The sequence below is a fragment of the Ailuropoda melanoleuca genome, chromosome 15 (genome assembly GCF_002007445.2).
Source record: "Ailuropoda melanoleuca isolate Jingjing chromosome 15, ASM200744v2, whole genome shotgun sequence".
Classification (NCBI taxonomy): Eukaryota; Metazoa; Chordata; class Mammalia; order Carnivora; family Ursidae; genus Ailuropoda; species Ailuropoda melanoleuca.
In genome coordinates, this window is record NC_048232.1 from 72,999,496 (window position 1) to 73,018,211 (window position 18,716).

Consider the following 18,716-nt stretch of genomic DNA (forward strand, 5'->3'; position numbering starts at 1 on the left):
AAGTCCAAAGACTAAATAAATGACATCAAGATTGACAGGAGCAGTCTTAATGTATGTGTGGGGAAGTTTCTTTAGGAATAGCTGAGGTTTTTAGCCAAAAAGAAATTTCTCATGAAAGTTGTTCAGTTTTTTTCAAGGAATGCTAACCCTCCTGGTGTCTTCCACTCTTTACGGTCATGGGAGTATCATTTGGTCTCGCTGATCCTCACCTTAGCCGGTCTCTCCCAACCAAGTTCCTTGGGTTTTCCAGAGATTTGTCATTAGAGGAAAATAATTCCTTGGTGGCAACAGGATCCTGCTTCCCTTTTTTACTCATCAGCGGATTGATCTGTTAAATGCCCTTCTCTTTACTGAGAGTATTGGAGACTTAACTAAAAGCATTAATAGAGCATGTACAAGTTTAGGGGGAAGGTAGTTTTGGGGGCCTTCTCTAAAGTTGTAGCTTTTTAAAAAATTTTTTTAAAGATTTTTATTTATTTGCGGGAGAGAGAGAGAACAAGCAGGGAGGAGGGGCAGAGGGGGAGGGAGAAGCAGATTCCCCACTCAGCCAGGAGCCCAACCCTGGGATCATGACCTGAGCCAAAGGTAGACGCTTAACCGACTCAGCCACCCAGGCACCCTAACATATAAATCATGGTGACCACTTGTCTGTATTTTTTTACTGGTGGTTGTGACACCTCCGTTGCCTCAGCACTCTGAAATTAAAGTGACTGCTTACTTTGAAGAAAAAAAAGAATTGACTGACAGACAATTACAAAGATAGGTATGAGCCAAACTGCAGATCTTCTGTTTTCCCAGTAATATAATTAGAGCGGCTTAAATTTCACAGGTTCAATAAAATCAATTGAATTTTAGAAGAATATTATAGAAAAAAATTTTAACTAGAACTTTGTGTAACAGAACCACTTTTCTGATCAAAGTACCTGGCATCAAATCCTGACTAACATTCTAGTTAGAGACTTTGGGCAAGTTTTTGACCTGTAAACCTTTGGTTTTTGAATTGCTAAGTGGGAATAATACCTGTCTCTTAAGTATACAATAGGATAAAATTAGAAAATCTATGTGACAAGTAGAGTTGACTCTTGAACATGAGGGGATTATTGATACCATCCCTCCTGCACAGTCAAAAATTCAGTACTAACTTTTGACTCCCCCAAAACTTAGCTAATAGCCTGCTGTTGACCAGAAGAAGCCTTACTGTTAAAGAGTCAGTTGAAATGTATTTTTTTTTAAGATTTTATTTATTCATTCGATAGAGATAGAGACAGCCAGTGAGAGAGGGAACACAAGCAGGGGGAGTGGGAGAGGAAGAAGCAGGCTCATAGCAGAGGAGCCTGATGTGGGGCTCGATCCCATAACGCCGGGATCACGCCCTGAGCCGAAGGCAGATGCCCAACTGCCGTGCCACGCAGGCGCCCCGTATTTTTTGTGTTAAATGTATTCTATACCATATTCTTACAATAAAGGAAGCTAGAGAAAAAATACTAAGAAAATCATAAGGAATGGGGCACCTGGGTGGCTTGGTCGGTTAAGCATCTAACTTGATTTTGGCTCAGGTCATGATCTCAGGGTCAGGCTTGAGATTCTCTCCCTCCCCCTCCCCCTCAGCCCCTCCCCCTACTGTCTCTCTCACGTGCACACTCTCAAATCAGTAAATAAAATCATAAGAGAAAATACATTTATAATAGTGTATTTATTGAAAAAAATCTGTGTAAGTGGACTGCATTTCACACCCATGATGTTAAAGGGTCAACTGTTGTTTGAAATGTGAGTTACTGGGTATGGTATTGTGAGAAAAGCAAGAGCTTTGTAATCGTTTTCTCCTGGGTTCAATTCTTTTTTTTTTTTTTTTTAAAGATTTTATTTATTTATTTATTTATTTGACACAGAGAGAGACAGCCACTGAGAGAGGTAACACAAGCAGGGGGAGTGGGAGAGGAAGAAGTAGGCTCCCAGCGGGGGAGCCTGATGTGGGGCTCGATCCCAGAACACTGGGATCACGCCCTGAGCTGAGGGCAGATGCTTAACAACTGTGCCACCCAGGCGCCACACTCCTGGGTTCAATTCTTGACTCCTCGGGCAAGTTTCTTCATCTCTAAGGACCTCTGTATTGTCATCTCTGAGCTGGGAATGACATTACTTGGAAGACTGTCGTGAGGATCAAATGGGATTGTGTCTGTAAAGCGTCTAGCACAGTGTCTGGCTCATTGTGAGCACACATGTTAGTGCCTCACTCTCAGGGTCAGAAATTCTGTGCTGCCACCTCCTTCAGTGATGACATCTCTGTCATGGCTCATTCCCTTTAAGTCAGGGTATGACTTTCTCATGCTTTCGCCTTCGTTTGGGGGGACCCTGTTACCAAGCGATTGGCATTGGCACTTGTTAATTTACTCAACAGTTGCTTGAGTGCTTGCTGTACCAGACACTGCTCTAGGCACTGGGGAAAAAGTGGAGGACAAAATTGACCATCTCTCATGGAATTTATATTTCAGTGTATGTATTGGTGTCCTTTTGCTTCTGTAACAAATTACCAACCTTTTAGTGGCTCAAAACAACAGAAATGTATTATCTTACAGCTCTAGAGGTTGAAAGTCTCAAATCTGTTTTTCTGGGCTAAAATAAAAATGTCAACAGGGCTGGATCTGCTGAGGCTCTGAGGGAAGAATCTGTTTTCTTGCCTGGTTCAGGTTTTGGAGGCTATCTGTATTCCTTGATTCCCAGTCTCTTCCTCCATTTTCAAAGCTGCCAGTGCAACCTCTGAAGTCTATGTTCACATGTACTACTGTGGTGAAGTCTCCTTCTGCCTGCCTCGTGTAAGGATATGATCATGTGTTAATGGAGTGGCAAGGAACAAAAGGAGAATGTTGTTTGGGAACTTACAGGGGACCTAATGGAAGAAACAGGCATTGTGTTGGAGTCTTACAATGTTGGTAAAAGACCCTCCCCTTCCAGCCCCTAAAGGAATGCTTTAGAAAGGGTAATGTGTTTGTGTACATAGAATAAAAATAAATTAACATCTTGGTTTATGTACTGTATCAGGATTTGATGGGAAGAGGGCATTTCAGGTGAGGAGTGGTGCAGGGAGGTGCACAGGACTCTGTTAAACTCTGCAGGGGCTTTTTGACCACTCCTGTTCTCCGCTGTAGGAAGGGGAGAGTTAATAACCTAAGAGATTTTTCCTACTAGGCACTGTGCTGATATGCATTATTTCACTCAAACCCTGCAGACTGGTGAAGTACAAGGGTATTAACTTCGTTTTACAAAATGAAAAAACAGACTCCTAAGGATTAGGTGATTAGCCCACATCATCTGTCTTAGACAGTGGTAGAGCACGTATTTTAACCCATGTCACTTCCACACCAGAACTAATGTATAATGGTAAAAACTAGCACATGTCTGTGTCCAGTGGAGAGGAGTCATGTTTGGGGGGAGGGGAACATAAAGATTATTCTAATTTAAAAAAAATCTGGTACACTTGAATTACTTTCTATGTTGTGCCTTTTCAGAGGTGAGTCCGGAGCAGTGTTTCACTAGGGGTGGGGTGGGGCAGAGGTGTTCCTGAGAGAGACAGATGGAAGAATATCCAGTATGTGAGTAAGGCTGGCAGACACCTGCAAGTGTGAGGTGTTGTGTAATTACACTTAAGTCCTATAGCAGTGGTTCTCAAAGTGTGGTCTGAATTCTTCTGGGGGCCTCCTGAGGCCATAAGAGGAAGGCCTTGAAGTCAGAATTATTCCCATAGTACTAAGATGCTTCTTTGTTAAAATTCTTTTGTAAGTCTACCGTGGAATTTTCCAGGCAGGGGATGTTGTAATAGACTGAATGCAGAAAAGATACGAGCGGTCTTTTATTAAGACAGACATTAAAGAGAATTACAAAGATTAAAATAATGCCACTCTTCCCACTGATTAAAAGATTATTGTTAATAAGTTATGTTTAACAGTAATACTTAAGGTATTTAGTATTTAATGATTTAAAATATTTTAATATTAAAATTTCTTTCTTAGTTTTAATTTCTGATATACTAAAATTGATAAATGAGCCTCACATTAACCAAAGCTCTTCGGGATCCTAAATAATTTAAGGTGTTAGAGGGATCCTGAGACTAAAAAGTTTAAGAACTCCTGTTCTTTATCAGCTGCTATGGGTGGTGGTCACTATTTCTAGCACTCATATTGGAGGAGAATAGGGGGCATTTTTCTCCTCTCCTTACCCATCTGTATGCTCCTTTCTGACCCTGCCTGGAGGAGCTGTTTTCTACTATCTTACTTATATTTCGTGTGGGAAACACTGAACTTGGACCTTATTGACAGCAACTTTCAGTTTTAAGTTGGATTAAAATTTTAAAACAGCGTGTTTAGTTCTGGGGTCAGCGGAATGCTTTAGTTGCCTGTGTCTTACTGATTTTACTTTACAGAGTTAAGTGTTCAGGCTCACTCAGCTTTCTTTGTAAAATATGTACACTGGTTGATACATTTTGACTTCCAGCTTGAACTGTAAGAATCAGGTGTGATCCAGAATTTCAGTACATAACAGATTACACATTGGTGGAGGGAGTATGTGGCTTTTCAGCATGACAGTGCATTTTCTTTCTTCTAGTAGATATGTTGGGGGGGTGGTTATGAAATGGGTAGTTTCCACTTAGACAGCCAGTGACTGTGCTCTGGCACTGTGTCAGGTACTTGCAGATAAAATTGAGGCTGAGATTAAAAATGGTCATGTTATTTTTCCAGAAGAACATCTAGCTGCATTTATTAGTGTAATTCTTTTAAGCCAGCAGGTCAGCCTATGCTCTTTGAGAGCAACTAGAGAGTAGTGCTTGTTATCTGAAGCTTATATGGATCCTTTGATCTGAATGGCTATTATTATTACCAATTTGTTTCCCCCCCCCACAGTGCCTTCTGTTGAAGGAGGAGCCTCTGCCATAATGCAAGTTTATGAATATTGGCTGTGTTTACCAGCCTCTCACGTTAGACCTTTTGTACAGACGGTCAGGGTCATGCCGTCTGTGCCCTATTGTTCCTGGTTTCCAAGTGTTCTCCCTTCAGTCCCCAAGCCATCATGTGTACCTGCCACGCTGCCAAAGGCCAGCCGCAGTGCCGTGCCTCCTCCTTCACCTTCCTCCACTGCCCCCCCTTCTGCATCCCAAGCATCCTGCCCTACTGACCCTAAACTCTGCCTTTCGCCCCCTACAGCTGATGGTAGGCAGGAGAAAAACGCACAGTCTGGGCTGGTAAGTTTGGGGGCTCTTTTTGATTACTGAGATTAAAACGATTTTTACAAAAAGTTTTTTAGTGCCTGTTAACAATGTTTCCAAGATTTTTGTTTTAGTAAAAGGTAGTATGAAATATAGCACCAAAATAGTCTTCCAAACTAATATGAAATGTGTATAAAAGTTAGTGGAATGAGATGGTTTTTAAAATTAAAAGTCTGTAATATTTATATTATAAAGCTTGTTATGTGTCAAGTACATGGAAACTAAATCGTAAATAAATTACAGGAGGCCTCGTGCATAGGTAGATGAAAGAAACAAGCTAGAGGGGCGCCTGGTGGCTCAGTCAGTAGAGCATCTCGGGGTCATGAGTTCGAGCCCCACGTTGGAAGGAGAGATTACTTAAAAAACTAAAAATATTAAAAATGTGTTCTTTAAAAAAAAAAGTATGCTTTACAGAGTCGTGTTTGTTTATTTAGCCTCCTCCATCCTCCCTTTTTTTCTTTGCTTATTTTAAATGCCTTGGGAAATCAGGGACTTTTACAGTTATCTTTTCATGCAGCTAAATGTCAATTCATGATTTTGTTCTGAATTTTTACCTAAACAATGTAGAAAAGTCTTAAGTATTTGGCTAATCTGTTTTGGTTGCTATTTACCAGGCCCCTGTCTTAACCAGAGACCTCAGCCCGCTTGTTGTGGTACCTTTGACAGTAGAAAATAAAGATGCTGCCAACTGGTATTGATAGTTTCATTAGAAACATACACTACTAGTGTTTTAAAAACCTAGTTTGAATCCTGGTATAATAATTCTAGGAAAAAAGGACTGATGACGATACTTAATTTAGGACTAGGTTGATCTTGTTGGAATGTCAGGCCCTAACGTATGTAGAAGTCTGCAGAAACATCTCAGTGTTAGCTCTCCATCGTGTGAAAAGGAATTCAGACAGTCCTAACAAAAGCAAATCGTGGCTCACCGCTTGAAAGGAAGGTTACACATTTTCTACTTGGGTGCTGTAATATAAATTGATATTTTTCCTTTGAAAATTCCTTTTACTTTAAAGAGAGGTTTTCTCACAAAATTTTTCAGACATTGCTGTTTTTAAGTTACATTATTTCCCTTCTCTTGTTTTTCTTCAGGCTTATCAGGAGGGCCGACTTCAAAAGCTACTAAAAATGAATGGCTCTGAGGATCTCCCTGAGGCCTATGACTATGACCTCATCATTGTCGGAGGGGGCTCAGGTGGACTGGCAGCTGCTAAGGCAAGGCTCCTGTGTGTTGTCTGGGTGATTGTTAGAATAGTCACATTCCTGACAGCTTCTGGTTCTCCCTGGAATTTGTTTGAGCCACTCTTGTGGCATTTTGCACATTAACTTGGGCAGGACATGTTTATAAAGGAACTATTTTATAAATCATTTTTCCAGGTTGAACTGTGTCTTCTTTATGAAAATATTTCTATATAACAGTACCAGGCCCAATATTTTGGGACACATTTTGATTCATTTTAAGTTTGGCTGATTTTTCAAAGATAACAAAGGTGTTGTATAAAAATGGTTTGAAATTAAATACATTTCTTATTCTTTATTAATATTAGATTTTTCACTTCAGTGATTCCTCTTTCTTACAAATAGAATAATGGAGAGCAGTTGGATTTCTTAAACTTAATTGTTAAAAATGCTTGCCTCCTTTGTATATGAAGTGAGCTATGAGAATAACCTATAACTCCAGTCTGGGGGTTATGGGGGTAGAGGATGTATATATAAGGGAGGTTAAGGAGTGAGGCTTCTGGCCCTAAATTGAGATACATTTTCCTTGTGTGAGGGCCTGGGGCCTGTCATCCTTCCCCAAAAGGTACTTTTAAAAGATGAGATGGTTATATTCCCCTAAGGTGTAGCTTGTGGATCAGTAAAGGTAGATCGAAATGAAGCAGCCCAAAGAGGGGCAGGCCAGTTTCTGGCATCAAGCAATACTTTGCTGTAAATGATACAGCAGTCCTTTCAAATAACCTTTGGAGGTCTAGTTGCCAATACACAAAGCTTACTCTCTGAGAAGGGTAAAGAGTACTCTGCAAAATGCACTTCTTACTCTTGTCATCATGCCCCTAAAGTCGATTTGGAAACTTTATAGATACCACGAGCTTTTTTCCATTGGCTCTTCATGTGAAATTTTAGGAAATCTCACAATTTTAGAAGAAACATGTTTCCAATATTCTGCCTATATACTGAATTAGAGAGAACTTAAAAGTACTTAAAAAAATACTTATAGGATATAGATTGAATTAAGAATTATAGACTGTCATAAATCTTTTTTATGGGATACTCACCTGTTTGCTTAGAAATGACCACAGGTTTTTCAGATTATTGCTTGATATTTTTTTGTGAGAGTGGAATCATGTAAGGATTCTGGTGTTTCCAGCTGACAGTTTTACAGCTGTACTCTGTATATTCTTTAAAACGGCCCTTATGAATATCTGAATATTGCTTAATTTTTATCTTGGAGTCATGCTAATCATCTTGTATATGAAATTCCAAGGCAGTAATAACTGGTTATGCCTTAGGCACTATAGCTTAATAAGAATAGCTTAGAGTTTTAATAGCCCATTTCTAGTCTGTCATGTTCACCTTTCCAATTGATTGTAATACTTTTATTTTCCAGGAGGCAGCCAAATATGACAAGAAGATAATGGTCCTGGATTTTGTCACTCCAACCCCTCATGGAACTAGATGGGGTAAGCTTTTTAAGTATTTTAAAAGTGAATTTGTAAGAGCAGGTTTTTCCCTGGCATTGGCTTAAATGGCTCCTAAAACCCAATTAAAAAGTTAAAAAACAAAAACCAAAAACCTCTTTTACTTGTGCTGTTGAAATGGACTCCAGTTAAATGTTGAAAATTCAGGGTTTTTTTTTTTTTTGGCAGAGTCAAGATAATGCAAAACCTTATCCACAGCTGTTAAAATGATTTAAAGCTAAATATTTGAGTAACCTTGTAAACTTAAGGGCTTAATATCTGAAAGTTTAAACACTTATCTGTGGATTTCTGTTTTAAAACCAATCCCTATATTCAGCAAGAACTGGAATCAGCTATTTTAATGAATAGCCTGTGCTGCTTCTGAGTCTTGGTGAATTAAATGTTCCTTATTCGTTTTTTCCACAAATAATTAATTAAACACTTATTATGAACCAGGGCATTGGAGAACATAGTGGACTCAGTAGACATGAAGTTCCTGCCCTCTTGGAGTTTACATGCTAGTGGGGAGACAAAAGATAAGCAAGAACTTTATGAATTATGATAAGTGGTACTAAAAAAAATTGTATGGTGGAATAGAGAAGAAATGAGTAGAGGTAAAGAGTTTAACTTTGGGAAGATTATCGGAGAAGGCCTCTGAAGAGGTGGACTTTAGATGAGGCCAAAAGAATAAGAATGAACCAACTATGCCAAAAGCTGAGGAAGAACCTTCCAGGGGACTTTTCTCAGTTTCTCTCACAGAATAGAATATACAAAGGCCCTGAGGCAGGTAGGAGTCTTTCATGGTTGTAGCATGGATGGTATGAGCTGGAGCTAAGAATGGAGAAGAAGGGATGGGTCAGGCTGTACAGGTCCTGGTAGGTCAGGATGAGGAATTGGATCTAACTAAAGCATAATTGGAAGCCTTTGAGAAGAAGATTGATGTGATGTGTCAATCCTATCAAGATTACTTAGCTGCTCTAATTAGGAGGCAAGAAGCTGGAACTCTGGATGAATGAGTGTCTGAGTTTCTAATTGATACATTCAGCAAATATTTATAGGTGTCAGTTTTGTGTCAGGCACTACTCTTGTGCTGGGCATGGCTGCTCCGGCCTGTGGAGTTTACACTTCATAGTCGCAGTCTGGAAGCATTCTCTTCAGAGGGCGTATGTGAAGTCCACTGCCGTCCTGCACTCTTACGCCATTTTGTCTCCCTCCCTGCCTGCCTACATTTTGTTTAATGGAGATAATCCATCGCTATGTTCTTTAAGGTCAGAGATGCTAACTAAACCTTTTGTTTGTTTTGGTCATGAATCCTTTTGAGAGAATCCATGAAAGCTATAGACCACCTTCTTAAAAAAAAAAGCTTATCTATACCAGATTTTATATGTAGCTCTAGACCCACTACAGTCCAACCGTGGCCAGCTGAACAACCCTTTTACCATTTAGTTCTGTTCGTGGATGTGGTGGCAAGTGTTTATCAGCTGTTAATTTTGAATCTTTGAAGTATGTGGAAATTGTAGTAATCTCATTTTTCTTATGTTTTAGGATGTGTCATCGTGTTCGATATATAAGGTTCCCTGAGCTTAGAAAGACATGAATCTTAAGAATAAACTTGCAAAAACAGAATTGGCTACATTAAGCAAATAAATTATGATCTTTCAGAAAGCATAGTAATAATTATTGACCTTTTTCTTTCAAGGATTGTGAAGCTGGAGATAAACTGATTTCTCAATGTTGTTGCAGGTCTTGGAGGAACATGTGTGAATGTGGGTTGCATACCTAAAAAACTGATGCACCAAGCGGCTTTGTTAGGACAAGCCCTACGGGACTCTCGCAACTATGGTTGGGACACCGAGGAGACAGGTACGGGGAAGAAGCTGCTCTCCGTTTGTGCTCTTGAGGGGTTTGAGCTGTGATCTTGTAAAGCACCATCCATTTTCATGGGAGTAGAGAATGACCTGGAGGTTTTTATTGTTGACGGTTTTTATATATAAAATTAGTAGTTATTTTGTGTCAGATAGCTGCATAGCTGTTATGGTAAGAGCAGATACTGCACTTGGTGTGCCTTTTGGTAGTGGAAAACCCAGAATTTTTTAGATTAATTCTTTATTATTGTGGTTATTATTATTAAGTAATCTCTGTGCTCAGTGTGGGGCTTGAACTCATGACCCCAAGATCAAGTCGCACGCTCTACCGACTGAGCCAGCCAGGTGCTCCTCAAATAAATTCTTATATATAGAGTTTCATAAAAAGTGTAAGTTACATGTGCTCTCCTTTGAAGCTCTTTCATTTTTCGCTCTCCAAAGAAATCAGTTTCTGAGCTGATATTTTGGGAGTGGGGGACTGCTTATTTGTTTAGAAAGAGATGGTTAGACTTTGTTGGGTAAAATATCTAGAGTACACTCGCAACCCTAGGAAAGTTGAAGAGGAATTGCTGCCTTTGGAAAGTAGATTGAATTACCTGGTAGAAGAAAAAAATGAGGTTGGCACATCTGCATTAATTAATAACATAGGTCACCATGTCCTTGAAGAGGGAAACTCCACAATCTTATGTGATACTAGTTTTTTGTTGTTGTTGTTAAAGATTTTATTTATTCCTTTGAGAGAGAGAACCACCAGGGAGATCAACAGTACATTTTTTCCCAAGTTTGGAGTCTTAGAAAATCAGTTACTTTAGAAGTGTTATTATGCTGGGGTCATCTCTCTTTCCTCAGATCCTTACAAGGCTATTCTCTGTCCATGACCTTTGGGGCCTGAGGCTGGTACTGAGAGTTTCATTATTTGTTTCTAAGGTGCCATGCCTCATGTCCTTTTCTCTTGCCAACAGAAAGGGCAGTTGAGGTGATCCTTTTTACGTATGGAATATGAATTTAACACATAATTTACCAATAGTCCGCCTCTAGGCCCGCCTCTGCCCTCCTCCACAAGTTATCGTTTACTCCCATGTCTGAATGTCTCCCTACTGAGTCTGCCATTCACACACTCTTTCCCTTCTTGGAAGCCTACTTCTAATGTACCTGGTTAACAAGAGGTCTCTCTTCAGTTAATTTGTTAGACTTCTTTGTAGACATTTTAGAAATTCTACTGATAAAGCTATAGAATATTGCTACTGAGTGCCCACTGTTTGCAGTTGAGTCTGTGCTGGGGAAATACAGAGATGAGTAATACATGTTGTGTAGGTACACAGGTTCTGCTGATCACTGATGCACTCATATCATTGACGTGCAGACCATGTACCCTGGAAGCCCAGAGGTAGAATGGGTGATGTGAGTTAAGTGGTGACACACAGTCTTTGCTGGTATTCTGGGTCCCTTGGGTTAGGAACTTCCTTCACCGCAGCCCTCCTGACACATTAAAATGTAGGTTATTGTAGTAGGTAGACCTGGGCACAGCTTCTGACTTTGCCATTCACTGCCTGTGATGAGGATTAAGTACAGTAGTGTGGTTCAAATATCTGCTCCTCATCACACGGTTTCTGTCCCTTCCTCTGGACTTGCTGCTTTTATTTTTTTCCATTCACAGTTTAAATAAATTGGAGTTGACTCTGCTGAGCACTTGGTTCTTGTTTAATTGGGTGTAGAAAAACATTTACAAATATTATAGGACGTTGTATGTTTGAACCAAGTTAGTTCCTTCTTAAGGAGGACATGTAACAAGAATACTTACCTGAAAAAGTCTAGAATTTGTTGGAAAAGTAAGGCTGTTCCAAGCAAATTTTGATTTATGCAGCTTTATAATTTCCATATACTGTCCTGTACAGTGGATGTGTCTTTGTTTTAAATCTAGGTAAATAACAGTGCTGGGAGCTATGTAACTCAGTCATGCAATTTTTATTCATTCATATGGGGATCATCATTTATCTAATTAGTATGTTGTACTAATTGATGTTAGCTTTAAGCTATCCACTCTTAAAAAAATGAAGTCGGGGAGCAGAATTGCTTAATGTAGTAGAAATGTAGAAGTATATATGGTGGGTCTTTAGGGTCTCAAAAAGAGTTAAGGACAGGCCTCTGCCAAATGTGCGATTTTATTAACAGGGTTAGTACCTAAGTATAATTCTGATAAATTCAGTAATCAGGTGGGTGGTGAAATGGAATTTGGTGAATCGACAGATCTTTCCAGCAGAAGAATATCTCTGTACCTGTCAGGTTAACAGTAAACGCCAGCTACACTTACTCATGTTGAATTCGTTTCTAAATTTTATGACAACTAAAAATATATTGCCACTGGGGTAATAAAGAGCCACTACTAGCATAGTCCAGATCTATACATTAAAACCAGTGAAAGCTCCCTGAGTTTTAATGGGGTTTTAAGATGTGGACCAAATCAAAGTCTGTCTTTAAAGAAATTATTTATTCAACTAAATTAACAGTTTTACTCCTGTGCTTCTTCCCCCTTTCTGGGTTTTAATGTTAGAAATATATAATTTTCTATTTTTATACCTTCCTCCTCTTGTATTTGCTGGCAGCAGCAATCCCAAAGCGTTCGATGAAAGCTGTGCCCTGTATTTAAATCCCTTCACTCTTCCTAAATGGAAACCTCGTTGTTTGTTTACTGTGTTATCTTCTGTTTTTCTCATTGAGCCTTGGGAGCTTCTGAAGCTAAGCTGTGGCCTAGCAGAGACCCAGGCTGGGCTTGGGAGAGGTCTGCCATGCCTGTCAGGATCCACCACTGAGGGAGCAGTAGTCACCTCCCTCCTTTTACAGTGGTAGTAGTGAGGAGTACAGTGGACTTAGACAGATGTTACTTTATGTCATTAGGTCTTAGAGCAAGAAAGAAACTTGGTAATATATTTTTCAAATGAGAAACCCCTGCAGGCTGCTGATCCCTGTTCCCATGGATGAAGCGTAAAGGCTTACTTTGCATTTTTAAAAATAGAGACCCATCTTAATCTCATGTCTTTGACCAAATAACAGTGCTCCAGTGTTCTGGGAAGGTTGTCTTCTCTGACACCGTAGATAGGCATGGAAGGAGGAGAGGGAGCTGGGCCAGGCCGCAGAGCTGAATCTGACTGTGACTGGGGGAGGGACACATCCAGGACTCAGCTGCGATCTGCCCTTTTCCTAAAGCTCCAAACTCAGAATGTACAGAGAAAGTCTCAGGCCTTAAAAATTACTGGAGCTCAGTCATGTGCACTGGATGAATTGGACCTTTCTGGAAGATTTGTTTGCTTTATAAATTTTAGATTTATCAATTTGAGTTTCCCTGTGCTCAAGAATTAAATATGCCTTTAAAAATAAGTATTTGAGAAGTTTTAGGATCCCATTATCATTACAAAGAAAGCAAGATCGTTGCGGAATTACAGGATTAATTCTGCCTACACACACTTGATGTTTCATATGTAGTGTATCTGTGGCTGTCTGTGAATTAGTTTGTGGCCTTGTGTAGGTCATCCATCCTTGATCTCCCTGTGTATGTAATGGAAGTAATTTGTACCCCTTCGGGTGTTTTGAAGTTCAAATAAGTAGGTGCACTGACGATGTTAAAGATACCACAAAGTTCGGTTAGTCTGATTACTGTTGTCAGATTTAAGAGTGTGGCCCAGCTTTCTGTAGTAGGATAGGGGCAGATCAGGAGCAACAGATGGTTGGCTTTAAGATCCAGCTTCTGTGGTGGGCATTAATGTCACACACAGGTGAATTGTAGGTCCTGCCTGCTCAGCTGGAATGTATATTGCAGAAGCTTAGCATTGGATTATAACTGGTAGACTGAGCCGGCTGGATCTGGAGACCAGGAGAAAGGCTGGGACTGTGCCAGCAGGTGGGCTGAGTGGGGATGTGGGGTATCCAGGTAGTGTTTGGGAATTCAAGGAGGTGGTGGATTTGGGGCGTTAGCAGAAGGCAGTGTAGCCCTAGAGAACTAGGGTTCCAGGTGTGTTACTATCCATAGTCCAGCAGGGATCCATTTACCACCAGGAGTATGTCAAGTAGGAATTTGGATTTTATAAGACAGAAGCTTAATTCTCAGAATGAAATGCAGGATCAGGACCATAGGAGCAGCTAGAGTTCTCTGATGCTGAATCCCAAACTGGTGAGCTGGAATTTCTGAGTTCCTTCTGCCTGAGCATAATCACACTAGAGATTGGGGCAGGGGGTGACTGCCTACTATACCAGAGGATGAAGAAGGAACTTTGGTAGAAAAGAGGGGTTTGACACCTTACACCAGTTAGAATGGCAAAAACAGACAAGGCAAGAAACAACAATTGTTGGAGAGGATGTGGAGAAAGGGGATCCCTTACATTGTTGGTGGGAATGCAAGTTGGTACAGCCACTCTGGAAAACAGTGTGGAGGTCCCTTAAAAAGTTAAAAATTGAACTACCCTATGACCCAGCCATTGCACTACTGGGTGTTTACCCCAAAGATACAGACGTAGTAAAGAGAAGGGCCATATGCACCCCAATGTTCATAGCTGCATTGTCCACAATAGCCAAATCATGGAAGGAGCCGAGATGCCCTTCAACAGATGACTGGATTAAGAAGCTGTGGTCCATATATACAATGGAATATTACTCAGCTATCAGAAAGAACGAATTCTCACCATTTGCTGCAACATGGACGGCACTGGAGGAGATAATGCTAAGTGAAATAAGTCAAGCAGAGAAAGACGATTATCGTATGATTTCTCTCATCTATGGAACATAAGAACTAGGATGATCAGTAGGGGAAGAAAGGGATAAAGAAAGGGAGGGTAATCAGAAGTGGGAATGAAACATGAGAGACTATGGACTCTGAGAAACAAACTGAGGGCCTCAGAGGGGAGGGGGTTGGGGGAATGGGATAGACTGGTGATGGGTAGTAAGGAGGGCACGTATTGCATGGTGCGCTGGGTGTTATACGCAACTAATGAAACATCGAACTTTACATCGGAAACCGGAGATGTACTGTATGGTGACTAACATAATATAATAAAAAATCACTAAAAAAAATCAAATCAAATCAAATATAAAAAACTCAAAAAAAAAAAAAAAAGAAAAGAGGGGTTTGAGGCATTTGAAAATCAGGTGGGGCATGATAGCCACAAAGGAAGGCTTTAAGAGAATTAAGGTCTGGTTAGGTCTAATTGTCGACCTTGAATTTTGAAATAATTGAATTTTTTGGTGCTATTATTTAATCTCAACTATGTCTTATTTAGAATATAGAAATCCATCTCCTGATGGATTAGCAGAGTATAATCCACTTAATAGTTGTATAATTGTGAATGGTGAAATTTCAGAAGTGAATCAATCCTCCCTGTGGTCCAGTTTAGTATTTCTCCACGGGGTCCTTATTGGTATGTTGGTTGGACACCTCCTAACTGTAAGAAACTATAGTGAAGGATGTTTAGCATCCCTGGCCTTTGGTCATTCCTAAATCACTGTAACAGCCAAACAGATCACCGATAAAATATTTGGGATTTGCTTAAAACATTCTAGTAAAGGGGCACTTGTGTGGCTCAGTCGGTCTGACTTTGGCTCAGGTCATGATCTCACGGTCCTGGGATCAAGCTCCATGTCAGGCTCTGCTCATCCGGGAGTCTGCTTCTCCCTCTCCATCTCTTTCTGCCCCTCCTCTCGCTCATGCACACTCTCTCTCTTTCTTTCTCTCTCTCTCAAATAAAATAAAATAAACTCTTAAATACTCTAGTGAAAAAGGGGGTATATGAAATGAGATTGGCAAAATGTTGATAATTGTTACAGCTAAATGATTGGCACAGGGGTGTGAGTTACACTATTCTATTCTGTTCCTAGGGGAGAAAGCAGGAGTGAATCCTGTCTCTTCTTTTTCTAGTGTTGCTAGACGGAGGCCAGATGGGCGGGTTGGCAGAGCTTCCTCAGTGCTCCCCGGCCCTGCCCCCCAGCACACCATCCTCTCAGCATTGCAACCACAGTGGATTCTGTAGTCACTGTCTGTTTTCATTGATCTCTCAAAGTCTCACATTTTATGATTCTGTGAATTAAATATCGACAATCTGTTCTCGGAGGCCACAGACAAATTTTTGTGTTGTCATTCCCAGTTCCAGAGGCTGGTCGTTGGGTGGCATAGATTTGGTTCACCACTTCCTATGTGGCCAAGCTACTAATTAACCCTGAATCCAAGATGCGGACTCCTCATTACCATGACAGATCTTTTAGTATATGTTGATTCTCTTTTCCTTCCTTCTAAACCACAGCTTTCCTAGGACCTGCCTTTGTCCAATCACCAGAGTATATTTTATTTGCATCCTATTTTTTTTCTAGTCGTTGATGAGTTATTAATGAATGATTGATTTTTATCCATTGAAATTTAATATATTAGTGCCTGACTCAAAGGATTCATTTTTTTAAAAAAATATTTATTTTAGAGAGCATTGCGTACGCAGGGAGAGGCAGAGGGAGAGAGAGAGAATCTGGAGCAGACTCCTGCTGAGCGTGGAGCCCGACCCAGGGCTTGATCTCATGATCCTGAGACCATCACCTGAGCCGAAATCATGAGTCGGACGCCTAACTGACTGAGCTACCCAGGCGCCCCTCAAAGGATTCATTTTATGATAGAATTAAAAGATCTTCCTCTCTTCAGTGAAATAGGATTTGGGGGGCAGTGAAACAGAGTCTTAAAATACTCTGTCTAGATCAAGGGTCAGCAAACTTGTTATGTAAATGGTCAGATAGTAAATATTTTAGGCTTCACAGGCCCAGTGATCCCTGTCACAACTACTCAGCTCTGCCATTGTTCCACAAAGGAAGCCCTAGACAATATATGTAAATAAGTGATCATGGGTATATAAACTTTATTAAAAAGGTGATGGGCTGCATTTGGCTGTGGGGCTTTAGTCGGCCTTTGTTTGCGGGCCTCTGGTATAGACTCTATTACCAGCTTACTAACTCCAAACCTGGCTACATCAGGATCTGTTGGGAATTGTTAAAATACAGAATCCTAGGCTTTACCACACCTCATTACCCCAGCAATCAGTATTTACAATCAAAGTAAAATTCCCGTTCATTTCTAAAAAGGAAGAAAAGTTTATGCCTGGTTATTTTAGTTTTAAGAATTGTCAGGAAGCCTTACATGATTAATTGTATGGTAGTCTTCTAAAAAGGAAAGAATATTTGAGCATGAGAAAGTTGTTTATATGCTTGAAATGAAGGGCCCTGCTCTTGTAGACTAAAAGCTCTGCTCCTTGTATTCCATGTGAATAGTTACTGAATAACGATCTTTGCCTGGCAGTGGAGAAGCTAAAAACATTTCTTCTCTTCTTGTGCAGTTAAACATGACTGGAATAAAATGACAGAAGCCGTACAGAACCACATTGGCTCTCTGAACTGGGGCTACCGGGTAGCTCTGAGGGAGAAGAAAGTCACCTATGAGAATGCTTATGGGGAGTTTGTGGGTCCTCATAGGATTAAGGTAATTGTGGGATTGGTTGGGGGTGGGGGAGGGAAAGAGAAAGTGATTATCTTAATGGCAGGAAAAGCCATGGTGACCCAAACTGTGTATGTAGTTTGGTGATTTTGCAGTCACATCTTAACAGGGCTTTCCCTTGTGGGGTGGCAGTGTAAGGGTACTGGATTTGGGGCCAGATTACTTGGATTTAAGTCTTGGCTCTGCCACTTACCAGATTTATGATTTTCAGCAAGTCTATTAACTACTCAGAGCCTTACAGATCTTATGTATTACCAAATTTTTATGAAGATCAAATTAGATAATGTGAATGGCCTTTGTTAACTATGAAGTTTACAATTCTAATGAATAATAACTCATTAAAAGTTGACATTGGTTTCTTTGTAGGCAACAAATAACAAAGGCAAAGAAAAAATTTATTCAGCAGAGAGATTTCTCATTGCTACTGGTGAGAGGCCGCGTTACTTGGGCATCCCTGGTGACAGAGAGTACTGCATCAGCAGGTAAGGGAGCGTTGCAGGGGGATTAGGAGAAACCCATTGCAGATTTAGGCTTTTCAGGTTTTTCCTTCAAACCCGTTCTGTCTGTTCCTAGAACTTTGGAGTGTTTTGCCACATTTTTGCCCAAAGGGACAGGAAATTGGGAAAAAGAGAAGGCAAAAATCATTTTATGCAAGAGAACATTTAAGAATTCAAAACTGTAAACATTGGTCTTCTTACCACCCAGTTAACATCACTGCTGACATATAGATTTATGTCTGGAATGTACATACATGAGTGTATATTAGAAATGCATAACATTGAAAGCCAGATGGATATTCATTTGGACACAAACAGTGCCAGGATGGCGGGCCATGTAGATTTATGAAACCCTAGTCCCTCCTCCTTGCTGTTTGCACGGTCACAATGTCAGCGTAGATTGGCCTGAAATAAGTGAGTCTAGCAAGGGCTGGCTGTGTGATTTATTTTTGCCCATCAGGTGATCATATGGTGACGTAACAATTCACATTAGGAATTCAAGAAGGAATTTCACATTATGATGACATTAAGACAGGTTGTTGATAAATATGTCCTCTTGGAAGCTTTTTGCCAAGGAGTTTCTGACTGTGTTAAATATTATTCCTTTCAGGCCCTTTTTTGGGGGAAGAGATGATTTTTTTTCCCTTTGTTCTTCATATAGGGGCAGCTTAGATGGCAGCTGTTCTCTTTGTTGTCTGTATAGCTTCCTTTCTCATATTTAAAAAAAAAAACTCATTTCCTAATAATGCCTTTCTGATCTCTCTCATGTCTTGTATATTCTTCGCTTGACTAAAAGATTTTGTTAGGTTTTACTTTTTATAGTTGGTTTTTATTTTATAAAGCAGTTATGTTGGAAGTTTTCTCCTACTTTTCTTCCCATTCTTGACAATTGTTGTTCCAGATAAA

The 18,716-nt window shown here is 40.2% G+C and overlaps 1 protein-coding gene across 8 annotated transcripts in view; it reads left to right on the plus strand.

Moving 5' to 3' along the window:
• Positions 1–18,716, plus strand: part of TXNRD1 (thioredoxin reductase 1) — a 112,556-nt gene that overhangs the window by 59,567 nt on the left and 34,273 nt on the right. For all 8 annotated transcript variants that reach the window (XM_034643524.1, XM_034643525.1, XM_034643526.1 and 5 more), the window contains 5 exons: positions 6,350–6,472; positions 7,866–7,938; positions 9,679–9,798; positions 17,156–17,298; positions 17,680–17,795. In XM_034643524.1, coding sequence (XP_034499415.1) covers positions 6,350–6,472; positions 7,866–7,938; positions 9,679–9,798; positions 17,156–17,298; positions 17,680–17,795 — 575 coding nt within the window. The remainder of the gene's footprint in view (positions 1–6,349; positions 6,473–7,865; positions 7,939–9,678; positions 9,799–17,155; positions 17,299–17,679; positions 17,796–18,716) is intronic.